General features: G+C 38.1%; 2 protein-coding genes across 2 annotated transcripts; both read left to right on the plus strand.

The window, feature by feature from the left end:
* Positions 1-2,422: 2,422 nt before the first annotated feature.
* Positions 2,423-17,320, plus strand: LOC141802386 (cysteine-rich protein 2-like). Its single transcript, XM_074685938.1, has 8 exons — positions 2,423-2,661; positions 9,772-9,866; positions 11,982-12,039; positions 12,130-12,261; positions 14,260-14,328; positions 14,458-14,552; positions 16,598-16,655; positions 16,783-17,320. The coding sequence occupies exons 1-8, from the start codon at positions 2,619-2,621 to the stop codon at positions 16,845-16,847; spliced, it is 615 nt and encodes a 204-aa protein (XP_074542039.1). The 5' UTR covers positions 2,423-2,618; the 3' UTR covers positions 16,848-17,320.
* Positions 17,321-18,792: 1,472 nt separating this feature from the next.
* LOC141802135 (uncharacterized) lies at positions 18,793-26,315 on the plus strand. Its single transcript, XM_074685595.1, has 2 exons — positions 18,793-19,422; positions 22,366-26,315. Exons 1-2 carry the CDS (start codon positions 19,093-19,095, stop codon positions 22,840-22,842), a joined length of 807 nt encoding a protein of 268 aa, XP_074541696.1. The 5' UTR covers positions 18,793-19,092; the 3' UTR covers positions 22,843-26,315.
* The last annotated feature ends 158 nt before the right edge of the window (positions 26,316-26,473 follow it).

Consider the following 26,473-nt stretch of genomic DNA (forward strand, 5'->3'; position numbering starts at 1 on the left):
ATCGTTATTGGGAACGTAAGATCTATCTCCAATAAGATGGACGAGCTAGCCGTGCTAACCCTGCAACAGAGGGAATACCAGAAGGCTGAGTAGCATCATGCTATTCACAGACGTGGCTAACAGAGCTAACACCAGACACCAACGCCACTCTATTCTATTCAATATGCTGAGGCTAAGCTCCAGATGTGACTGTACAGTTTGGACTCATGCTGTTAAAATCACAGACAGGATCAGGTTATTAGAATGACAAAAATCAGGATGACAGGTAGAAAAATGTCATTTTCCAGCCCTGTCTGTCAAAATGATAGACGGGCTGAAAGTCTCACACTACCTCTAGCAGCAACAAAAGGTCCTCATCAAAAACACAGGTCTGCTGTGAAAGCAAAAACTGAGAAAATGTTTGAAGCTATGACCAAAAAACGTGTGGGAGTGATACAGTAAAATTGCTCTGATGGTCAATTTAAAAGTCATTAGCCTTTCAACTGCAGACCAAGAAGGAATGCGTTCATCTTTCTGCTCACTCGTTGGCATGAAGAGAAACATGTTTTATTTTTAACATGATATATTTTTATTCCAAATTCCACTCAAAAGGCCACCGTATGTCCGTCTCTGGAGTATCTCTGTGCCAAGAATGTACAGAGCAGGACTCCCGGGAGCTGCAGAGCGTCACTTAACATTCCCTGTGAAGAGCCCGAGCTGTCAGGCTGGGTAACCTAACAACCAGACAGAGGAAACAAACAGAGCTGAACGATACATGCAGAAGGGGAGACATTGCTAGGATTTAGGATTTATCGCTTTTCCAAAATACAGGAACTTGCAATGACACAAATATGTAGATGAGAATACACTCCCAGTGTTAGAAGTCCTTTAAGAAGTCCGTATGAAAAGTGAGGGTTATGTACAGTGAGCAGGTTTTTCTGGCACTCTGAATCCTGACAGGGTGAGCAGGAATATGACTGATGAGGCTTTTTTCTGTTAATGACTTTGGTAATTAGAAATTTTTTACATCTTTCTGACCACTCAAAACACCTCAACACTTGTTTGTCATCACCAGCAAACTGAAGTGCAGTGTCCTTCAGAGATTACACCTGTTTCATGTAGAAATCAATAAATTTACACCAAATATAAGTCTTGGAAGTATTTTATTGACTTTAAAAAAATCAGTGACAAGATTCTGTTCAGTCACGATTTCACCTGAGTCAATGCAAACAACTAACTCTACAGCTTTTGGTACAACTTAGCTGTGTTGACATAGGGAACAATCAGTTTGTATCAGCTTTGGCGCCCCCTGTGGACAAAGTGGTTTATTGTAAGGGTCTAGCTTATAACATAGAGAATCACTGCTGGTTATTTCAGCACTTAACCACTTGTTGTACTCCCCTTACCATAGGTTTCAGACATTAAAAACTACTAAATAGAAAATTTCCTTTTTTAATTTTGATTTTTTTTTTTTTTTTTTTTTAAGGTAATAAAGACTCATTAATTTAAGTCGGAGTCTGTTTCACAAACATTTAAAAATTCCTTACACTGCCTTCAAACTAACAATGTTCACTTAAATAGAAGAAATGACAACTGATATTTTATTTTCTGCCTCATCATTTTTTTAGTCTGGGATTTTTATTTATTTATCTATCTATATATTTATTTATTATCGTCATTCAATGCTGCAATTACACATACTGTTACCTGTGTAGTGAATACTTCTTCAACATTGTATATATTTTTTTCAGTGATAACTTATAAAACCTTTTGTGCTTTAAACCTCTCATTGATTTTATTGGATTTTATTGTGTCAAAATATACCAGAAAAAATGAATGACATAATGTAATTTAGCGTTTTAATGTGACAAAACACTGATGAAATTTGATTTTTTTTTTTTTTTTTTTTTACTTTTGCTGCATTTTGGTTACGCAACAAAGACAACAACCCTTATAAACCCAAGAAACAAATACATTTCTGTGGTCAAACACATAAATCAATTAGTTAATGAAAATAAATGCAGTTAATGATAATCTAAAATAAAATAAAAAATAAATAAATATAAATATTAACATATTTAAATACATTTAAGATAAATTTTCCTCTTTCACCATTTGTGATTTATTTAAATTTGTAATGAAAGTGATAACAATTTGAGCCAAGAATAATTTCAAATTTTATTTTTAATGATTTTTTTTTAAAGGGAAATTCTCCTACTCTTTTTTTTTTCATTTTTATTTCTTTGTTTTGATTGTTTTTTTGTTTTTGTTTTTGTTTTTTTTTTTTGTTTTTTTTTTTCAGAAAGAGTCTCCAATTTTTTTCACGTGGCAGGAATGGACTTCCATATTGACGGTTAGGTCGTTGGAGTACATAAACCGAGTTATTTTATTCTTCTTTCTGTGAGAGCAAGAGTCACATGACGTCATCGAATGGGCGGGATTATGTAAATTAGGGAGCAGAAGCAGCGCGAGGGTGTGAGCGTCGGTCTCCCCCACCACCAACAACCATCCTCCGAGGTGTGTCTGCACCGCTGGAGCCGCAGACTGACACTCACACACCCACACACTCAGACACACACACGGACCGAGATCCGGTTGACCGACAGAGAAACGACTTCTTCTCTTTGTTCACCCGGAAAATGGCGTCAAAGTGTCCAAAATGCGACAAGACGGTGTATTTCGGTAAGTGCCCGTTTTCTTAGTCTGTGGAGTCTGTCAGTAAATGATGGTTGTGTCACCGTGTCTGTGAGTTATCCTCAAATAACACCTCATTATCCACACGTTTGCGTGTTTTAATGAATTTGTGTCCAGAGGGGATTTAAGGTTAATCCGGATTAGATTAATTGCAGACCAAGCAACTGCTCAGGTCATATGATCCAAAATGAGGCGCACACATTAAAAAATAGTGGCTTTATTTTGTAAAATAACTGTCACACATGTTCTAAGAAATGATCCTACAGTTATATCTACACGTTTTATTTCTAAAATATTTTAGTCCTTACATTGGAAGAATCTAGGGTGAAAATGAACATTTTTCAGCAATTTGCCTGAAACCCTACTCTTCTAATTATTAAATTCTCATACATAGATAAATCCAGATATCAAAGCAGCAACTTCTACAGTAAAAAAAATAAAATAAACTCACAAATAAATAAATAAAATAAAATTTGAAATAAGTTATTTGTAATCATAAATGATTTTAGCAATGAGTGTAATCACCTCTATTTTACAGTTGATAAATGTGGACTGTATGTTGTACATTTAAGGATTTTGCAACTAATATTGCACTAGTCTTATTATCTAATAAAGTTGATAAAACTTTACAAAAATATGATGACGAAAAATTCTATCATATAATGAAACAGCTTTAAATATAGTATCCCAGCAAAAATATGTTTGCTGACAAGGTCAAACACTATGCACTGAAATAAATAAATAAATAAATAAACAAATAAATAAATAAATAAATAAATAATGAAAAACGAATTAAAAATTAATTAAAGTAAAAGACAAACACAAATGAGAAATTAATAAAAAATAATAATAATAAACAGAGATATTTTTTAAATAAAAAAAGTGCTCCAGGCCTGCAGGGGGCGCTATATATGAAAAATGTGTTGTATTATCAGGTGATGTTAAGGACGCTGTTTTTTATACAAATGTGCACTTCTGCTGTTAAAAAAACAAAACAAATGCAAATAAATACTATAAACTGCAGTTTCTTGAGTGTCCACTAGAGGCAAGCCCCAAAAAACTAAGGAAACTTCATCAACATTCATTTTGAGATGATAACAACCATGACTGAAAAGCTGATTTTGGTCCAAATAGCCCATTCATGGACTCAAACGAACTGCACTGTGGCATTTTTTATTCATTTATTTATTTGAAATTCTTGCGAAATCAAAGTTATGTGTTTTGCATACTTTAGGGGCATGTTTGATTTAACATTAAAGCTGCCAGTGAGGAGATGATGCACAATGGTGTATTCAAACATTAGCTTTGTTAAAGATTTCTTAGCTAGCTTAACCTGCACTACAACTTTATTAGAATGTAGGCTGGTTAAACAACCATATTACCCGAGCAGTACATGACTAATCAAAAGTTAGGGTTGAATTAGGTAAGTCTACACTCTGCTAGTGGTGATGCTAGCTCTTTAAACTAGTCAGATATTCAGAATTTAAGTGTCGTTGTGGCTTTTCGGTGCCTTAAAAGCCACATGAGGCAGAGATAGATCCTGTTTTTGTGTGACTCGCTGCTGTTTCCACAAAAACACCCAGAGTCCAGAGTAGTTTAGTTAATTTATTCTGGTCCAGCTGTGTTTTAAAAGTTACACACACACTATGTTATCCTGTGTAAACTTGTGCCGAACCTTAGTTATGGGGTATACTCAGTTATACCAACTTAGCTTGAAATGTGTAATTTTGATGTCATGAAGGGAAACGTCGGCGCCACTGGGCTGGTGTTACTTTTTATAGATCAACATTGTGATCCACTGTAATAGATTTCAGTTTGTTTCCCCCTGGTGTAGTTTCTCAGCATCTGTCTTGATACATCAGCGCCACCAACTGGTTAAAATGAAGATACTCTGATTAGTCACATACAGGCGAAAGATGTTGCTCCAAGTCCCAACTGGGGTAATATTAATTAAAAGTCATTAGTGGTAACTACAGATGTGAATATTACAGTGATGTCCCACCAAAAATAACTCTGATATAATAAGGATGATACCACACTGTTTCAAATGTGAACAAAGTCCCTAAAAACATCAAAAGATGAAACCCTGAACTCCAACTGGTCCCCTCTCTGTCTAAACTGGGCTCATACTGGGCTATAAAGGGTTCACTATCTCTGGATAAGATTACAGGGAGCCATTAACAACCCTGTGTGCTTCTAGTCATCAGACTAAACGCTATTATCTGACAGCCACAGACAAAGCACCATCCTAACTTTCACTTGTGTGAGCACCAGTCGCCACAAAGCGAAGGAGAGGCGTTGTCTGTCTTTAGGGTGAGTTTATCAGTCGTCATTCTGGAGCTGCACCACATGGCGCCGTAAATAATTCATTGATTCATCACGGGATCGATTTTCTTTTTGTTCTCTCCCTCTTCATCTCCCTGTTGAACCCCGCCCTGCAGGTTCAACCAAACATGCTGAGTCCCCCTTTAATGTTGGAGCTGTTGCAGGAAATAAAGGGTGGAGGGAAAAAACAAACATGTTTCCTGTGGCAGTGTGAGGGTGGGATTTGTAGAGGCACACTTTGAGATGGTTTAGTTTGAAGTTTGGGTGAGAAATCTGGATTTATTTTGAGTTTCAGAGCAAGCCTGTAAAACCCAAACATGTAAGGAAAATAAGACGTTTTTGTACAACAATAACTAAAATATTTCCCTGATACATTATTCAAACCCTATATTAGATTCAATTTTATTTAAGACACCATATTGATGGACAAAAAATGTGTTTAAATGCGAGGCCAGCAAACACTGAAAAAGTTATGTAATGAGAAAATTAAAAAAAAAACACCTTGAGGAACATCTACCCACTAATAAGGTTAGTCAGGTAGTAACATGATCAGGTATTAAAAAGGCATTTCAGAGAGTCTGAGTCTCTCAGAAGTAAAGATGGCACAAGGCGAAACCATTTTTAGGCCTCAAAACGAAAAAATACAGAGAAAAAAAACCTGCATTTACACTGAAAATGCTGTAGTATTCATGCCAGGCCTGTAGTTGGCGCTATAACTGTCTCATCCAGAAGCAGCTTTTAGTAGATCTCCACTGAAGTAGAGTTGGGCTAACTGAAACTGGGGCTGGGACCATATGCTGTTGTCATAATTTGATTCTAGTACGATTTTTGGGATGCCGATTCAATTTAAATCACGATTCTTTAAAATTATGAATTTCTGCCATTTTTGGTTTTCTTTCCTAACACCAGACCATGTGAAAAAGTATAACGATGATGATGATAATGTCTACAGACTGTATCAGGTGGAATATTTTCCCATAAAATGCACATCACGTGAGTCAGAGAGAAACATTTCGCCCTCTGCTGGAGAAAAGTGGTAACTTTTTTCCAATCCAGTTGATAATAAACAAAAAAAAAAAGACAAAAAATCCCAATTTTAATATTGTCGAGCAAAAAATCCTGATATACCAATTTTGGATTTTGTCTCCCACCCCTAGCTGAAACGTAACAATACTTTGAATTCCTTAATTTTGGGGGGATCAGTGATCAGCCCATCCTTACGTATGAAACTGATCTTAAAACCTCCAGGAAGGTCTGACAGCCAGACATTGTTGCTTTTTGCAATGAGACCTAAAACTCAGGACAATTTATTGTTTTTTTCAGTTAAAACACAAAGATTTTATGGTTTCACAGGTATTTTTCAATGACTTTCAATAAAATAAGATTGGAACATTGAAGGCATATGCTGTCAGTTATTAAAAATAAAAAATAATAATCAATAACGGCAGGCCAGGCTTCTTTAAAGTTTACCAGAAAATTTTGATTGGTGTACCCCTCGTTCCACCCTGAAACCATTATCTTGTAAACGGCTCCTTAGATGGTCATGCTCTTTGGTCTTCCAGGCAGCTCTGCACTAAAAACAGGGAGACTCTGTAGTGGACATCACTGCATGGGCTCAAAACCACACAGAGAAACCATTGTCTCTGAACACAGTTTGTCTCTTCGATAGACATAGACCGTATATTGAGTGGACAGCGTGGCTCCGCCATTTACTATTGTATGGTTTTGAAGCCAAAATTCCCCCGTCACAGGCACTGCTATTGGCAGCCAGAGTCTGCGCAGTAGAGACTGTGAGGAATTCTGGGAGAATCTGAGTGGAGCCGGGTGACAAAAAATAATATTTTTTTTCTTTCTAGAGTCTAATCACTTCTTGACTCTACCTCCCGACATATTTTACAATCCCTGAAAAAAAATACACAAGAATGACAGCTGTCAATCATTGTTAAAAGTGATGTAAAACCCCCTTTTTAACTTCTTATAACTAATAAAAACAAAACTTTTCAGAAAAAAGAGGACCTGAATACAAGACAGCCAAGTAATATCTTCAAATCACCACAACAATCAGATGTGAGGGACATTTCTACGAGGTGTATTAATTTTTTAAAGTTTGACCACAGCCCATCTGGAATGACTGGGGAGATGTTTATTTGACCTATACTGCAGCCAGCCACCAGGGGGAGCAGTTTTTGTGGTGACCTCACTTTGAGCCGAGCAAGATGACGTCCATTTATGGTCACTACATGTACAAATGACCAAAAAAGAAAGAAGAACATTGGAACACATATGAAAAGGATGAATGTTAAATGTTTGGTTGATTCCTATGATTCATGGTCGGTGGCGTCAGACAAACATTTTTAGACCTCTGTGCACCCCTGACACTCAGACAGCATCGATTCAGAGTCCTTGCTCACTACCAAGGTGATTCTCTGTCATGTATCAGTGACAGGCTGCCCGCTGAGTCTAAACAGGAGTCGCCACGTTGGGTCAAGGCCTCAGTTTATCTGCTGGGATATTCTGGGAGAAGGACAAACAGATAAATGACTGTGAGGGAACTTCTCTAACTCTCGTCATCTTTCAGTCGGCAGACTTACAGAAAGTTTGTAATTTAAGTGTCAGAGAAATATTTGTGCTCCAGCTGTCCAGGCATCACACAACTCAGCGTCCTTGAGAAAGTTTATTTCAGGACGAAGGAGAGGCTCCAGCTGATTGTCAAACTTTGGAGGAATGATGCCGGTTAGCTCTTGAGTGTCTGAGCTCTCCTGGTGGTGGTGGTGAGCTAATCCTGAAGTCAAAAACACTGAACTCAGTTAATCCATATTAACAGCATTAGCATTAGTAATGCTTCAAGGCAAAAATAGAGTCAGAGGTATGGAGGAATGTTGAGTAGCTTTGTGAAAAGTCTGGAGCGTTATAACCCAGACAGCTAAAATATAATCTCTCTGTGTCACTCTCCTCCAAACACAACGGAAAGAATGTGCTCCCGGTTCATATGAACACTTCAGAGTTTGTAAATAATCTTCTATCACTTTTATATGTGCCAGTCCACAGGAAATAATCTGCCCTGCCATCATTCAGATTATAAACATGTGTCCTCCTCTCTGGTTTCGTCCACTTCCCTTGAACCTGAAACTTTCTCTTCAGTTCCTCTGGAGCTGACTCACCCAAAACCAAACCCTGAATATACTGATGAGTGTTCACATGAAAAATTAATTTATTATTTTATTTAAAAAAGTCATATGCAGTTCAACTTTTGCTGTTATTGAAGCTTAAACATGTAAAGTAGCAAAAAGGCTTTGATGGTTTTTGTATCCGATTTAGACGCTTAGCTTGTTGTGCTATCAGAACGATGAGCTCTTCTTATGTTTCTTTTCTGTTTAGCCGTAAAGAAATGAAAAAAGAAAACAAAGAAAAAGAAGATAAAAACATAAAGGAGATCAATCAAACAATCAGTCTTTATTTGTATAGCACCAAATCATAACAAACGTTGTCTCAAGACACTTTCCAGAAACATTAGCAGGTCCCAAACCCAACATCAAGACAAGATAAGGAGTCTTATCTCATCGTCATGAGTACAGGACTTTGCAGCATTAAGCAAGTTACAATGACAAGGAAAAACTTCCCTTCAACAGGCAGAAACCTCAGACAGAACCAGACTCAGACAGACAAAGATTAAATGGTCACGATGGAAATTCAGGAAAAACAGATGCAAAAAAAGAAGCAAAGGAAGCAAATGACATGCTAGAAGAGAAGACTGAGGGAGAAAACTTCTGGAGGAGAAATAAAGGATTAAAAAAAAGAACTAAGACAGACAATGTATGGAATTGAAAAGGAAAGGAAGGAAGGAAGAAAAAGAAGATAAAATTGTAAAGAAAAACAATAAGTAAATAAAAGAAAGGGGATAAAAATACAAAGAGAAACAAAGAAGCGAGGAAGATAGGGAACAAAAAAGAAGAAAGGACAGAAAGAAAGAGACAGGGTGTGCGTCTCAAAGCGATAAACTGCAGTCACCTCTCTCCTCCCTCCTCTCCCTTCTCTCTTCTCTCCTCTCTCCTCTCTCCTCTCTCCTCTCTCCTCTCTCCTCCGCGGAAGTACTTTCTCGGTCGCTATTTTGAAAACTGTACCAATTCAATAATCACTTTTTGACTCTACCTCCCAACATATTTTATGAGCTCCGAAAAAAATACAGAAGAACAGCAGCTGTCAATCATCGTTAAACATGATCTCATTAAACAAATGAAAACTAAACTTTTCAGAAAAAAAGAGGACTTGAACACAAGGCAGCCAAATAATATCTTCAAATCACCACAACATTTCTACTAGATGTATTAATTTTTTAAAGTTTGACCACAGCCCATCTGGAATGACTGGGGACCTGTTTTTTTACCTATGTTGCAGCCAGCCACCAGGGGGAGCAGTTTTTTGTGGTGACCTCACTTTGAGCTGAGCAAGATGAAATTCCTTTTTTTTACAGTCTATCGTGCAGACACACAAACAGCTGTTAAAGCAGATGATCCAGAGGTGAACAGCTGAAGCCGTCATGACTGAAACACGTCACTTCTTGTGATGCTCGCGTCTCTCCATCATCTCTGGTGCGAGGGACTAAGACGCAACTAAATGACTCAAGTGGAGGAATAAAGAATGAAAGAAATGAAAGAGAGAAAAAAATAGAAGGAAAGTTAAGGAACGACAATAATCAGAAAAAAAGACGAAGAAGGAGAAGGAATTTTAATGGTTTAATGAAAATGTTTTAAGCTGTTTCTTCTCTTCCCGCAGCGGAGAAAGTGTCCTCTTTGGGGAAGGATTGGCACAAGTTCTGTCTGAAATGTGAGCGCTGCAACAAAACGCTGAATCCAGGAGGGCATGCAGAGGTGAGGAGAATGTGAGCTTAAAAAAAAAATCCCTATTTAGGATTAAGTGTGTGGATTATTGTCGCATTAAAGGTCCCATATTCTGCTCCTTTTCTGCAGTTCAATATGGATCATTGATGTCTTCATGAAATGGTAGTAACATGTTTTGGTCCAAAAAGCCAATAAATCAAGCACAGCAGCATTGTTTCCAGGCTCTCATAGCCCCTCTGTTCAGAACGCTCTGATTTAGTGGGCGTGGCCTTCATATGTAAATGAGCCACCGCTGATACCACCCCGCTCTGCACAGTGTTTAGAAAACAGCGAAGCTCGTTTACCATAACATTACAGGCTAAAACAACAGGTCAACTGCAGCTAAAGTTAGCATCCTGAAGCTAACACAGAGACAGGGGGGACACTGAGGAAAAGCTCTTACATCTGCTCCACAGCACACAGCATTTAAAATACTCACATTTCCAGGGTCTGAGGTTTGTTGGAGGATGGTTGGTAATGGGCCTGGATTCAGGACCAGTCTATTGGCTAGCCCTCTGTTGGACTGTCCAAAGTTGGAAAAGCAGTCGGCCGTGAAGTGACTAGCACACACATGCACAGTTTTACTGAGTGTAGCTGGAACATTTACTTGATAAATTAACTCTAGACACTTAGTCTTGTCTTCTTCCGAGATGGGAAGCTTGAGCATGGAACCATGTGGCTGTTTACAGCCAAAAACAGAGCAGTGATGGCTCTTTAACTTCAGCATTCTACTTCCTGCTGCAGTGGAGAGGGGAATGGCAGGGAGGGGGTTCGGGGGTATCTGCTCTGGTGAACCAATCAGGTCAGACTTGCTCCTGATTGGTCAAAAAAGGGAATCGCTGACTTCGGCAAATCCCCAAATTCCAAACAGCTTGTTTTAGGTCAGGATGTTACATTCACAAGCACTACTAAGTACAGGTTTTGTCATTGAATATCACATTTTGTGGGCTGGGAGGAAAGCCAAAGACCCACAAATTTCACTAAAAGACTTAATAAAGAGATTTTTTTATAATATGGGACCTTTAAAGTGTTAAACACAACTCGGGCAGGCCTGCTAAGCTGTCAGTTTCACATGCTGTTGATATTGAGTTAGAATTAGGAAGTGATACAACTCATTTCTGCCTTCGATGAAGATAACAACCTCTTGAGGAAGTGCTTGTGGTTTCCTCGTAGTTTAATGTGTAGAGTCACACCTCTAGCTTTCTAACCACAGTAGAAGAGCGCGGCTGAGTCAGCACGAGCGGGACCACAAAGACATTTCCTGTTGAGGTTTCATTATGTGGTGTCAAAAGCCTGTGGTGCTTTTGAAACTATGATTTATTGTGGTTACAGTCTGCACATCAACGTGAGTCTGCACTGAAGTCTGGTTATCGAGCTCAGCACAGCTCATTAGTCCTGAGGTTCAGACTTCTTTGAGTCTATTTGGGGTCAGATCAGTCACATGGGGTCCAGTACCAGGCACCAAACATGAGCTTTATAAAGAATTAAGATTTCTTTCTGTGGCCTTTATAGTTTTAAATTAGCTTTAAACTGAGAGGTAATGTCTGGTCAGTCATTTTCAGCTTTCAGACAGACCTGATCAAAATCTTAAGACCAGTTGAAAATTGCTAGGATTTACCTTTTGCACATTTGGATCTTAATGAGGTTTTAAGTAGAGCTACAATGTGCAAAAGCTAGAATGGGGAGTGTGGCAAAAAACATTTGGAACTTATATTTAAAAAAAACAAACATTTTCTTATAACCTTATAAAGATCCAAATGTGCAAAAGGTAAATTCTAGCAATTTTTTCAACTGGTCTTAAGATTTTTATCAGGTCTGTGTAAAGTATTCTCTGAGTGATGATATTTTAGATGTCGTGGTCAACAACATCCAAGTTTATTCACTCTTTTTTTATTTTTTATTTTTTTTATATAATGCTGGGAATCAACAGGATATGTGAGATCAGAGAGGTTTTGTGAACTTGCATGAATAAATCCTTCATTTTCTGTTACATAAATCTGATCTAACACACAAAAAAATATGTTGCATAACACCTCCTGTTTGATTATGAGCAGAAATGCGTTTCCAGATGTACTCCCTGTTAGTGAACCTGTTTGGTTTTTGCAGCATGATGGGAAACCTTTCTGTCACAAGCCGTGCTACGCCACGCTCTTCGGACCCAAAGGTGACACATCCTCATGTTTTACACAGGAGAAAAACTTTTGTATCTGCCCTCCTCTGCTTTGGAAATGATGTCCTCTTTTTTGTGTTTCAGGTGTGAATATCGGGGGAGCTGGTTCCTATGTGTATGAGAACCCTGTCAACGAAGCCCCCGCTGCAGTTTCCATGGAAACCAATGCCAAACCAGGGGAGGAGAGAAAAGCCCCCGCACGAGGACCAGTGAAGGGTGAGAAATGTGTGGATGTGGAGGTTTGGGTTCAGTTTGGCCAGACAGGTGATGGAGACACTTGAGGAGGATGGATGACAGAGTGTAAAGATGGATGGTGCACCCTTTCCTCCGTGGGTTGTACTAAAGTGAAGCCAAAATATCCCCCAAACAAGATGCTGAAATATTGCTCTTGTGAAAATTTTAGAGTCTCAAGTCTACACATTAAGTTTTGATGGAGACATTTTTCCACACTATTTATTTTTAAGGCTGTCACTTTAACATGTTAATTAGATTAATTAATTATTCCACAAATTAACATTATACAAATTAATGCGATTAACTCATTGGTTGCCAGCCATTTTAAGAGCATCTTGAATGATCTTTCAAGACCCAAATAACATTGTTTTCTATGACTATGTAAAAACAAAACTACCTAAGAAGAGTGGACTCTCTTTCTGTTTTTGATCCAAAAACAGACAAAACATACTTTTTTCAATCGCGTTTATCTCAGGCGCTCCATCCTTTGTTCCCACCACGACACATCCTCAGTTGGAGCGTGAGCTGCCTGAACTTTTCTGACTACCAGCATCTCGCTATGTCTCTGTCATTTCACAACTTCTCCTCATATCCATGCTGAGCTCTCGTCCAAAGAGCACACCGCTCTCACCCACAGTAGATAATGAGCAGGATTTTGATTGACAAACTCAGTTGACAAACTCAGTTGAAAAATGTGGATTTATAAATCTCCTCTTCTTCATGTATTCATTTGATTTGTGATACTCTACAATTTTGGAGAATTCAAATTCTTTATTTGGGGATCTTAAGCAGATATGAGATTAAAATGCGATTAATTTAATTAATTAATTACCAATCTTGTGATTATCATTATTTTTTTTAATCGCCTGACAGCACTATTTATTTTTGATAAAGATAAGAGGAAACAATTTGTCGACATGGGGCGCCAACTTCAACACAAACCAAAAGACGTACCGTAAAATACCAAATAGTAGCCAGGGCGTTTATTTGTTTCAATCACTGAGCAGACCAGGCGTTTATTTGGGACCGGGCGTTTATTTGTAACAGGCGTTTATTTCTTTCCCAGAAAACAACATTCAGTGGAAGTGGTAATGTCTTCTTCATTGACTCTTCAAAGCCTCCTCATCTTTACATTGTTATTGCATAATTCGTCCTGGCAGACTACCTGCGTTTGTTTATATCTGGCACGCCACGCGTGGACTAATACACCAAGCGGCGAGTGCCTCATAGCCAGCTGTGGCTCTGCAGCAAAGGTAGCGCCATTTTACGAAACGATGAGAACTAGAGCTTTATTTAGTGGTGTTTTTGTGTGAAAGTAACGCGCTGAAAATTCTCTAAATAAAGCGTGAATGCAGACCAATATCTGATTTTTTCGGTGGGAGTCCGACCGTGGAATGAAAAAAAAAACAAAAGAAATTGACTGCGGCTCGTAGGCTGCGCTGAGTAACTTACCATACCCCCGCCGTTTATTTGGAACGGGCGTCTATTTTGCTAAACGTGCTGCTACACCCAGCGTTTATTTGGAACCCGGCGTTTATTTGGTATTTTACGGTAATCTCCCCCAAAAATGAAGCAGATCGGCTATCGCGGCCATATTGGTAGTCGCAAGGGCTTCGCTTACAGCTATAGGGCGCCTGTTGGTCACGTGACCCTGAGCTGTGCCTCTGATTGGGTGAACTCTGGATCTTAATATCCTCTGAACGGCTGAGTAAGAAAAAAATTCACCCCCTGTACAGTGAGCTGATAGCAAAATTAGCGACTCAGACAGGAGACGTTTTTTAAACCAGGCTGTAAAAAGGTTAATTTCTGTTTTGAAAATGGCTTATTTTGGCTTGGTGTGTTTGTGACTTCCAGAGCCAGCCTCAAGCGGACACTAGAGAAACAGCAGATTTTAGCACTTCAGCTTCCCTGTTTTAAATCAAAAGTGATAAAAAAAGCTGAATTAACCCATAGAATTTAACCTCATGTGTTCATTTCCAGCTGCGAGCTTCTCATCTTTCTCTGGAGGACCAAACATCTGCCCTCGATGCAACAAGACGGTTTATTTTGGTGAGTGACACTGCGAGGATATCTCTTCGTATCTGGTCGCACTGTACATGTGGTGGAATGTTCCCAAGTGACTGGTTGTCATAGTGACTATCCCAATGATTGTGTGTGTGTGTGTGTGTGTGTGTGCAGCTGAGAAGGTGTCCTCTCTCGGAAAGAACTGGCACCGACCCTGTCTGCGCTGTGAGAGATGCAGCAAGACCCTGGCAGCAGGAAGCCATGCAGAGGTGGGAGAGAAACATAACATGACCAAAATAGCAGCTGAGTGTTTTTGATTTCACCGTTTAAATCCACAGAAAGATCTTAGCAAATAACCCTCAATCGCTATAAAACACATGGTTAGAGTCAGCTTCATACATATGCTGCAGAGAGCTGCACTGCTTAGATTTTCTGATGACCACGACAATATCACCACCTATAGATGAACTAACAATGCTACAGCAACAACTTCAACTTTCACTTTCACATTACTGTTGATGTCTTAATCAGGGGTTGAGTCAGTCAGACTGTGGGCGTCCAAACTTCACCTGAGCACTCTCAGCTAATGTTTTACATAACGAGCTTTTGATTTAATGAGGTTACATGACGCTTTTTCATATTTTAAGAACAAATCTTCAAAAAGTCAGACAAGAATGAAGCATTGTGTGGGTTTTTGTCAAAGAACACAGTGCTCCAGGGGAAGTAACACAGTCCTTTACAGCTGATGTTTTCAGCTTAGGTTAGTGTTTTTGTGCATTTTTCACAGGTATGTTAAATAAAATAAATAGATAAGACAACCAATACTAATAAGAACTGAACTCCTTTCAAAGGTAGTAGCTCAAATGGTGTGTTTGAAGATGAAGCTGAAAAGAAAGCAGCCTGAGAGCATGTGTTTTTTTACATGACAGCAGATCTTGGTGCGCTATTTATAGCGCTATCTGAGGGATGATGTAAAAACCTTAAAAAAGGTGAAATAACTTGTTTTCAAAGCATTGCTCTGGCTGGTTTGGCATAGGAAGGATGTATTTCATTACTCACTGGTCTGTCTTTTTCTACATACATTTCATTAGTTCTTTGAGGGTGACTTTGGAAGAGGAGATGCTGACAGCTCATCTGTGCAAACAGTCGCAAAACAAGCAAACTGCACATATTTACACTTGGATATCTTTAGCAAATTTTTTTGTGGATTGGAGCTGGTAACATGTTTTGGTCAAAAAAGCCAATAAATCAAGCACAGCAGCATTGTTTCCAGGCTCTCATAGCCCCTCTGTTCAGAACGCTCTGATTTAGTGGGCGTGGCCTTCATATGTAAATGAGCCACCGCTGATGCCGCCCCGCTCTCCAGCATCACTGATAGCGGTGCCACAAGCTCCAAGTGCTCAATGTTTACAAAACAGCGAAGCTTGTTTACTGTAACATTACAGGCTAAAACAACAGGCTAACTGCAGCTAAAGTTAGCATCCTGAAGCTAACACAGAGACAGGGGGGACACTGAGGAAAAGCTCTTACATCTGCTCCAAAAAAATAAAAAATAAAAAATACTCACATTTCCAGGGTTCAAGGTTTGTTGGTGGATGGTTGGTAATGCGCCTGGATTCAGGACCAGTCTATTCTCTAGCCCTCTGTTGTACTGTCCAAAGTTGGAAAAGCAGTCGGCTGTGAAGTGACTTGCACACACATGCACAGTTTTACTGAGTGTAGCTGGAACATTTCCTTGATAATTGAACTTAAGCCACTTAGTCTGTCTTCTTCTGAGATGAGAAGCTTGTGCATGGAACTATGTGGCTGTTTACAGCCAAAAACAGAACAGTGATGACTCTTCAACTTTGGCATTCTCCTTCCCGGTGCTGGAGAGATTTCTCTCCAGCAGCATGGAGAGGAGTGGGTGGGGAGGGGGTTTGGGGGTATCTGCTTTGGTGGACCAATCAGGTCAGACTTGCTCCTGATTGGTCAAAAAAGGGAATCGCTGACGTCGGCGAATCCCCAAAATCCAAACAGCTCGTTTTAGGTCAGGATGTTACATTCACAAGCACTACTAAGTACAGGTTTTGTCATTAAATATCACGTTTTGTGGGCTGGGAGGAAAGACAAAGACCAACAAATTTCACTAAAAGACTTATTAAAGTGATTTTTGCATAATATGGGACCTTTAAGTAAAAGATTAAATGTAAGAAACTCAACATATCTTTCAAGATCCTTGTTTAACATGGAGCAGATAACATATTGGCAGTTGTAGTCTCTTCTTGTGGAGTCTTCTCTTAGTTTAAGGAGGAATTCTGTGTTTCTGTTGCAGCATGACGGACAGCCTTACTGTCACAAACCATGCTATGCTGTCCTGTTTGGGCCAAAAGGTAAGAAAAAAAAACAAATCATTGAAGAATAATCTTTTCTTTAAAACCAGAAAATCTCTTTTACCAGAGTTTCCATGTCAAGGCAGCAGCAAGTGTAAATCCAAAGCTTTGTTATTCTCTCTTCTAGGTGTAAACACTGGAGGTGTCGGCAGCTACATCTATGACGACCCTGAAGCCGAGGCTCAGAATTGAACCCAGGACACTCGTCTGTTCGCTGAATTGCCTTTTAAAGTCACTCAATATGTTCTGCACTCACAGGGACAGAAACTTAGATCTTTATGTTGTATTTGTATATCGTTTATATATCTATTTTTTGTACTTAAAAAACTTAACCATGTCCTCCTGAGTGAGTTTCAGATTTGCCTTTCAGTTTCTTGGTTCTCTTTGCCAAATAATTATCAGCGTACTACGTAGTAAACTAAAGCGCTTGAGATTTTTCACTGGTTATAAAAACTTTTTCAGACTTATGTGCACTTAAAACATGTACTGTATGGTGAAAACAAATAACTGTCAGTGTTTCTTGAACCAGTTCATCCTGTTTCTAAACAAAGAGTGAGATGTAGATGTAGCCTATGTATCGTGCGCACAGAAACATACAATAGACTGAATGTTTGGAAGATGAGTTTGGATCTGTTATGAATAAAGACTGCACATCAGATTTTATACCGGAGAATTTGGTGTTTCTTGTGTCCTGGGAAATACAAATATATCTGGAAAAAAATGTAAAATTGCAGATTTTTTTTTCTTTTTATGTTTCAAGCCCTTTAGATTTGAGCCTAATTTTTTTATTTTTATTTTGATGGCTTGTAGCTTGTCAAAATCAGAACATTACCTCAGAAAAGTCAAAACGTAGTATACAAGGCTACATACCACAGTACTAATTTTAATTTGATATTTATTAGAGGCTGTGTGAAGGTTTTTATTATTTTATTTTATTTTTTTTTTTCTTAAAACCAACAAAATGATAACAGATCAGATATACCAAAACAGTGTCCATAAATATAAATACCTTTCCATAAAGGAAGGTAGAAAGTATCCAGTAGTTCATAAAAAAAATACAAAATAAATAAATAAATAAATAAATAAAAGTATTATTGACCTATCTAAAAATAATTCTCACAAATAAAACAAAATTAGGATAAACAAACCCTAAGTATTACTTGCAAAAAAATTTAATCCAAAGATAAAACAAATTAGAAGAAAAGTTAAAATCAATATAACCAAAGAAGAAGAAACCGGAAACAGACAACGGTAAGAAAAAACATCCAAAACAAAAGCTTGTAACGATAAATTCAAGGATTGGATTGGGATAAATCTTTTTGTAATTATTAGCATGTTTAAATAAAAGTTGAACTGTCCGAGAAAAAGTCCAAACTAATTAAAACAGGTCAAGAGATTGACACGCCTCTTACGGGAAACTTAGTACCCGGAAGAGAAGGGGTTCGTAAAGCGCAACACGGATACAGAACGTCACAGGAAGTGATGTGTCGCCTACAAAATAAGGGTTGAAGTGCGGCATAAGGCAAAAGAAAAAAAATGTATTGTGTGTGTGTATATATTGCCTTAAAATGCAATACTGAAATGCTGTTTCCCCATCATGTGGACCAGATTCAGTATTATTCACCCTTTTATGAAATTAAATCAGCTTGACCTCTTCAAAGTGTCCTCTTTTTCACCCTGGCTGATGTGGTATTCAATTTGTTTAAAATTTGCTCAGGTATTTTCTTAATTTGAGAATATTAAGAATTCCTCAGTGACTGAGAAGACTCATCACCACTCAACTTTCGACATAAACATGAATCATTTTAATTACACAAAAAATTATGTATTCATCATTTTTCAAATGCAATTTTATTGAAACTAAAAATGCCATCTTAAACATGAAGGGATAAATTAAACTGCGGTTTTTAACTTATTATGATGAAGACCGGGACAACTGAATTGACTCTAATCGCTCACATTTTTTCTGTGCAATGTGCACACTCTGTCCAAAAGATGACACAATCAAATCTATTTTATTTATGTAAAATAGAATTTTTTTAAATGATTTTTTTTATGATTTTTTTTTGTAGCTGTACTTGTTCAGTCGTCTTATTTTCCAATGCGGAAACAGCGTTATGTGCTGTGTGTAGCTTGAAGCTAGCAGGTCGAGACACTTCTGCTTTAACAAGCTCGCTGGTACCGACGCCATCTCGGTAAACGGAAACTCAGACGGTATTTTAGCCTCTGAACTAATAAAAACAAAAAGAAATACACTTCAAGGTCACTTGAACGACTTTTAACGTTGTATTATCCGCGTATTCATCGTTACTTGAATAACCGACCGTAAAATCCAGGAGAGGAAGCTAATTTGGCTAGCTGTTAGCTTGTGACGTTGTTAGCCGAACCAACTTCGCTACGCAGGAATTTCACGGCCTGTTTATGTTTTGGCAAAGACATGTTGGACGGATACTCGACGCACATCGATGAAGCCAACATCGGCAACGTTGAAAACAACAACCCCATAACGTTGATTTCTGGTGGAGGCGATGGGGTGAACTCGGCTAACAAACCGAGGCACACGGTGCTGAAGAAAGGAGGGAGGAAGCTGCTGCATCACCAGAAAGCTCCGAGGAAGAACAGCCCCAACCTGCGCCTGTCGGACCACAACAACAACAACACGGTGGCTGTTTGCTCTGCGGGTAAACCAGCAGCTCAGTCCGAGCTGCCTGCGGGTCCCCAGGCGGTCCTGACCCTCCATCATCTCAAACAGGGAGCTAAGAAAGAGGTAACTCCATTTTTTTAAGTGTGTTTTTCTGCGCTGGCACAGTTGAAAGGTTTATGTAACGACTTTCAGTGTGTATCTGTAATTCTTTCAAATTATTTCTGAAATTCAAGTACATCCCAAACAAGTCTGTATGCAGTCTTTTGAATATACAATAACGTTAAATAATTACTTAAAAGTCAATTTGCAATGTGACCTACTGTAGTCCCATTTCCGCTAAAAGAGGAACTTCAATCTACTTTCGATTCTTCCGGACAAAGTTTAGTAACTGCGTCATTTTAAACTATCTCGGATGCCACAGGTGATATTTAAGTGATTTGAAGCTCTTTACTTTTTTTAAAAAAAAAGCTTTAATAGCATAATATCTCCAAAATATGCAATTAATGTAGCCAAGCTATCACTTGAAGGTGTTTATCTCACTAAGACTTAACATTTACTGCTATTTGCACTAGAAATTAAAATGTTTAACAAATGGACATAGATTAAACCCCTGTGTGTTACACAACTGTGTTTTTCCCTTTCGTTATGGATTGGCTGAATTGACCTTGAATCAGTTAAACACATTTTAAAGCAAAAGAGTTTTAATGTGGATCTGTATTTGTTGATTTGAGTGGTCGTATGTGGCAGAAAGGATCATTTTTGTATATTTTTGAACTTGGTAAGACAAAACACAATCAGAACTTGTCAACTTTGTCTTGTCAAACTCTAATTTATACCTTTTTAATCAATTTCTACACATTTTCTTCAAGTGATGAAACTAATTTCCCCATACACCCTTTAAAAAGGCGATAGAGTCTGTTAAACAGTGCAATCATCATGTGTCTGAGTGAAACCAGATTCAGTCACTTTCATCATCCGTGTAATTTGAAGGCATACTGAAATGACAGTTTCTAATCTGTGCTGTGAAGAAACAGATCGAGACTTGTCTTCTGCTTTCTGCGGGCAGCATCAGTGGGATGATTGCAGCATGTTGCACGTTGCAGGCAGAGGTTGTAACCTGAGAGGCATGGATTTTAAAGCCATTTACAGATGTTTTATAATGTATGAGGTCTGTGCAACAGGATGGAGCAGGAACTGTGTGAGCTTTTATTGGATGCTTTGATGGAGATGAAATGTGACAGTTAGTCTAGTGTTATATTTTGCTATTTAGTCATACAAGCTTCAAGTCTGTCTGTTTTGTTACACGTCACATGAGATTTCAGATATTTATTACACGCATCAAATTTTAGAAGCATCTTTTTGATACTTTTTCCAGTGTTGTGATTATTTTTGATCCATGTGACATCAAAAATTATGGTCTTTGACATTTTTTAACATCTGATTGACTTGGAAACCTTTAAAAAAAGATCAGTCCAAAATCTGATCTTCAAATAGGAACTGCTGCAAGCGATGGACAGAGAAAGAGTAATTGTGCAGCAGAGAGAGTTGTTTTACACTAAGGCACTCGTAAACACTCTACACTCTGCAGAAAGGTGCTCTGTTTTTTTTTATTTCCTATCAAAGTCACTCTGCCCACTCTGCTAAGTCAAGTTTTTATTCACATGTTGATAAATAAGTGATTCTATAATTAGGGGTACATTTCATGTCCATGGGGTATACTTATAATTTTTCCTATTTCAAGCAATGACCAATTTTACAGTGGGTCATTTGGGTGATATAAAACTTGTATTTAATACAGAAAGTGAACAGGTTCCATCATTTATTTAGCTAAAAATGCAGTTTTTGTGCTGTACGATTACTCAAATGTCAAGTTTGCTCTTCAAAATTAACACTAAGGCACATGTTTGTGTTTATTATTATCAGTATTATTTGTTTAAAATAATAATTTAAACATGACAAAGCTATTTTAAAAACAATTTTGATAATTTATATGGATAAAATAATTAATTTTGTGTATTTCCGAGAAATCAGCTTCAACTGTGTTACCCATTGAAAAAAACCCTGTAGATCAGAAATGGTTTGCCCCAAAGTCACATGACTTAAATCAATTGAAGTCACATCCTGTTTGGTGGTAACCATGAAGAAATTGTTGCGTGTTTTAACTCCTCCTTATCAATAGTTAATCAGAATGCTTGTCTGTACATGGGGCGCATTAATTGTTCGTCAGCTGTGTTACCAACATTTTCTGCTCTTCTTACTATAGATGTTAAAAAAAAACAACTGTGAAGAAAACGAGCAGAAATATGAGCTGATGGAGGTGATTTTTGTGCCATAATTCTTTTAAATTTTTTTCTGAACTGTGAAATGAATGATGATGGACATTGCTAGGGAGGATAGTCTGACATAGAAATGTTGAAATACTCTAAATTCAGTAAAATATGGATTTATGTTGGAAAAATAGTCACAACTTTTGTCCATAACACAGTTGACAACATTATTTTCCAAATATTTTTTGTTACTTATATATTAAAAAAAACTATTAGCGCTTACGCTACATCCGCTAGATTAAATACATTCCAGGTGTATCATTTGCAATCAAATAGAATACAAAACGATTAAGCACAATTTTTTTTTTTCACTTTTTTTGTAAACCTGAGATGTTCCCCTGATTATAGAATCACTCAGATACTCACCTTCAGTGAAGCTTTTCACACGTTAACTTTTGTGTGTATTGCTGATGGAAATAGAGCAAAGAGCTAGCGCTGTTAGCTTCTCCTCGTATCTTTTCTGTTGATTTTTACTCAGGTGGCATCTAATTTCAGAAATATCACCCTAAAGCTGCACACCCATAGGTGCAGAAAGGTGTTCTGTTACCAAATGTGGGCAAAAACTGATGCCTCTGCTGATAACCCAATCAACAACTCTCCTTATCATGTTCAGATAAACAGTTTACTAATACAATGTGTTGTCTTTAAGATCAGTGGAGTAGAAAGGGAGAAAGTGAGTTGATTTCAGTAACAAACAATCATTCAGATGGATTAATGCTTTTTTGTTTGTGTTGTTCAGCTGCTGAAATCCAAAGGGGGCAGATTGGAGCGAGGGACTATGCAGCCAGGCGGCCAGCCTTCTCGCCACCTGTCCAAACACGATCAAATCACGCAGAACGTCATCACACGCAGCCACAAGCCCAAGCAGGCCCCAAACCCTGGTGCTCCTCTCTCCTCCAGAAAGAAAGACAACAGCACTCCGAGTAAACCCTCCTCTGTCCTCCAGCCTCCTCTTCAAGAGAAGAAGAAACCCCTCCACGCCTTCAACAACGTGAAAATCGTGAACACGCCACCTGCTGAAGCTGCACCCGAGTCCCTTAAAGACGGTGAGAAAGTCTACGCTGGAGCTAAATTCAGCGAGCCGCCCTCACCGAGTGTCTTACCCAAACCGCCGAGCCACTGGGTGGGAGAAAACACGCCTCAGCAGAACAACCAAAGCCGAGAGCAAATGACTGTTCACCTCAAGTCGCTGCTGAAGGTTCAGAATCAGTCATGACCCGAGTCTAAAACACGGGTCTGATCTCACGATACAATCAAGAAATGCAAACAATTGGAAGATATGCATTCAAGAAAATTGAGATTGGCTTTTAACACACTGCAATATGATAATGGACGTTTTTTAACAGTAGTACAATTTCCCAGAATCCAACATGCTGCCTGTATTTTTAAGCATTTTGGAGACGTTGTTTTTGTCGTGGAGAATCGACCCATGCTGAGTATTTCTGCCTTCTGTCGGCAGTTGAAAAACGAGGAGAGGAAACACGTTTTTGCGAGCACATCATGTTTTTTTTGAAGATGTGAAGCGCAACAAAACATTTCAGAGGACGTCAGGGTCGTCTCCAGCCGCAACACGATCAAAGTCTCACGTTTACAGTTTGTGAAGAGACGAGGGCGCTTTCTTTGTGAACGTTTTTGAAAAGGCCGCCTCGTGTTGATGGACTTTTTAACGAAAGGCTAGTTTAAATGTACATAATATATTGTAAACATATATTTGTGTATATTTTTCCTTGTTGTTTTAACTGAGATTCTAGTTTTGTTACTGATGTTTTTCCAAGAAAAAAAAAACTAAAGAAAAAGAGTCCCCTGCTAACTGAGGCACTTTGTTAAAACTCTTCAAATGGACGACTTGACGAAGGACTCTCTCTGATTTGCACTGAAAACTTCGAACAGAGAAGGGCGGGAAACCTCGTTTTGATGTCCCAGAGTCTGACCAGCCACTTTGATAAAAATCAACAGCCAGCTTTGCGCAAAGAGAAGGACTTCCACACTCTGGCTGCTTGAGTTTCAAAACGGCTCAGAGAGGACGAATCAAAAAGCTGGAGGCTGAATTTCTTTTCCTTCTCTGATAACGGGTCCAAGCGGTGAGAATTGGAGAGTTAAATCAGGGACTGTGAGGTGAATGAAGCCTCAGCGAACGAACTGAGGAGATGATGACAATGTGAAGAGTCTCACAAACAGCTGCTGCAGGGAGCCAGCGTCCAGTATCCTGACACGATGCTTTTTCTGTTTTAACTTATTGCACTGAATCAGGTTACGTTCACATCAAGCCAGAAACTTTTAAACAGCATCCTTTTCGTTTTGTTCCTAAAACTCATCAGCACTCAACTTTACTTTTCAAGATAAGTATCTAGATTAGCGTTTGAAAATCATAAGCTTCAAAAGAAAAAATACGAGACATTTGAAAACTTTTTTTGACACCTCAACGACCAAAAAGCTGCGTCAGAGGAGTGTTATGTTGTGTGGCATCCAGAAGATGGCGCAAGCGAGCCACCACTTATATGCAAAGTACTCCAGAGACGCCACTTTGCAGAAATCAGTCGCGTACTCTCAAGTAGAGAAATCCAGTGGGGTGCGAGTTTGACGTCTCCTCTACAGCTGATGCTAGAAAAAGCTACACATCTGCACAGAAACTGCACATTGCTGAATGCATTGGAGGTTTTCATGCAGGAAAACAGCTCAGACCTTTTAACCCTTTTCTTTAAACAGTGTGCAGACGTTTCTGCTGCAGTTATTTGCCAGTTTAATGTTAACAAAAGGCTGTATTGCTAAATTTACCTCATAGATAAGTGTAAAGTCAAACAAGACTATTCCTAATGGTACTCAGAAAGTCTGAAATGAATCATTGAACCAACATTTCTCTGACTCGCTCATGTCGTAGGCTTGGGTTAAAAAAAATTAATAGATGAAAAGGGATTTTATAACACATTACCTAAATGTAAAGACAAAAGAAGTACTTTCATTTCTCTACCACATATAAGTTAATTTAATGTAAATACAAGCTATCGCTAGCTGATGGGGAGCTGAAGCAGAGTTAAAAGAATGACGAGCAAAAACACAAACCCATCAGCTTCATCCTCTGTTAGATGAAAGGGATTTTTTTTCCCATTTTTATTGTTTTCTTGAAACTAAAATCCATTTAATTTTTGGATTTTTAGATGACACTTTTCTTTATTTTCATATTTGATGTCATGTCCGTGAATACAAAAACATTCACATGATTTAACTCCAAGTTAGATTAGAGTAATCCAAGTTTTTGGTATTTAAAATTTATTCAATAAGACCTTTCAAATGTGCTGATGTTAAGATTCTAAAAGCATTTATCACAGTTTTTTATACATAATGAGAGCACCTGAAAAATTTCAGTTTTGTAAAAATAAATTAAAGCTTCTGTGAGGAAGTTTTATATTACGTAATTTACAGAATCAGTAAACCGATGCGTCCTTTTGATATCCAAACACAAACAAGACCATTCCAAAAAAAAAGAAAAAAAATTGGTGGGGTATGAGTAGTAAAATGAATAAGAAAGAAGTTATTTTTTAAGAGAAAACAGTGCTGAGCACACAGGATAGAATCCCTTGTTGACCACAAGAGGGCGCCAAAACAAAACAAACTGAAAGTTCCTCACAGGAGCTGAAGTATAAAATGTTTAACACTAATAACGTATATGAAAAAAAACAGTATTCCTAAATATCAGAAAATTTCATCCCTATTTTATGACTCTAAAGACGTTCTCAGTTGTTTTAAGATGCAGAGAATATTTGTTTAAAATCTGCTCTTTTTGTGTAAAGTCGCTGCTTCAGGAGTTAGAGAGTAGCATGAAAATCTGTTTCACACAAAGGACCAAATCTTTAGCAATTTGACAAGAATAACAGACAGGAAGCAGCTGATTTCCAGCTCTGTTGAACTGTATGTTTTTGTCTTTTATGCGTTTAGGGAAAAATCTGCGAAATGGGAATTCCAGCTTTTGATTTTGATGGATGAAATCTGAATATTAGTTCAGTAACACTCGATTTTACATTGAAATAGCATCAGCAAAGGGAAATTAAGGGGCATTAAAAGCACTGATGTTTTATAGAATGATGTTAAACAATACATGAAGCGATAATGTTGATGTTTAGTGCGATGAATGGAAGAGAATTAAGCTGTTTTCCTGTTGAATCATTTGTTTTTTGGATGCTCTTTATCACTTTTTAAAAACTCTTTGGCTTCATGTGAACGTAGTCTTCCTGTGTCTGTATCTTACATTTCTTTAAGGGGACTTGTTTTCACTCACCTTTATTTCACATACCTCTTTCTTTAGCTGTTCAAGTCAAAGGATACCTTGAAGCACGGCATTAACGTTTTTTTTCCTGACAGTACAGTACGTGTTGAATCGGGCACAGATGATCTTGTGACTACGGAATGTACTACGTATGTGTTTCTGTATTTTTTATTTGTATGCTTTCGATGGATGCAGGCAGCTGCTGGATTTCGTTTCTCGACCTCTGTGACGTCACGTTAATGGAAAATTGTATTACTGTAGCAAAAGCTGACCATGTCATTGCAGTGTTTTAAAAAATGTTTCACTCAAGTTATGAGAATGTGATTAACGACTCAATCCCCTGCAACAATTTGGAAAAGAAAGTTTATTTTATGAAGTTTTTCATATCTAAATTAAAAATGGTATTAAAAGATTTGAAACCCCTAAAACATCTGTTTTCTGTTTATTTCAAACTAAAAATGACTTTTTTTCCAATCACATGGCAGCAACTCAATGCATTTAGGCATGCAGACATGGTGAAGACGATCTGCTGCAGTTCAAAGGTGATCTAAGGGACTTTGAACGTGGCATGGTTGTTGGTCTGAGT

Source organism: Halichoeres trimaculatus, unplaced genomic scaffold, assembly GCF_033239565.1.
Source record: "Halichoeres trimaculatus isolate MK-OKI-2021-1 unplaced genomic scaffold, fHalTri1.1 fHalTri1_scaffold_13, whole genome shotgun sequence".
Lineage (NCBI taxonomy): Eukaryota > Metazoa > Chordata > Actinopteri > Labriformes > Labridae > Halichoeres > Halichoeres trimaculatus.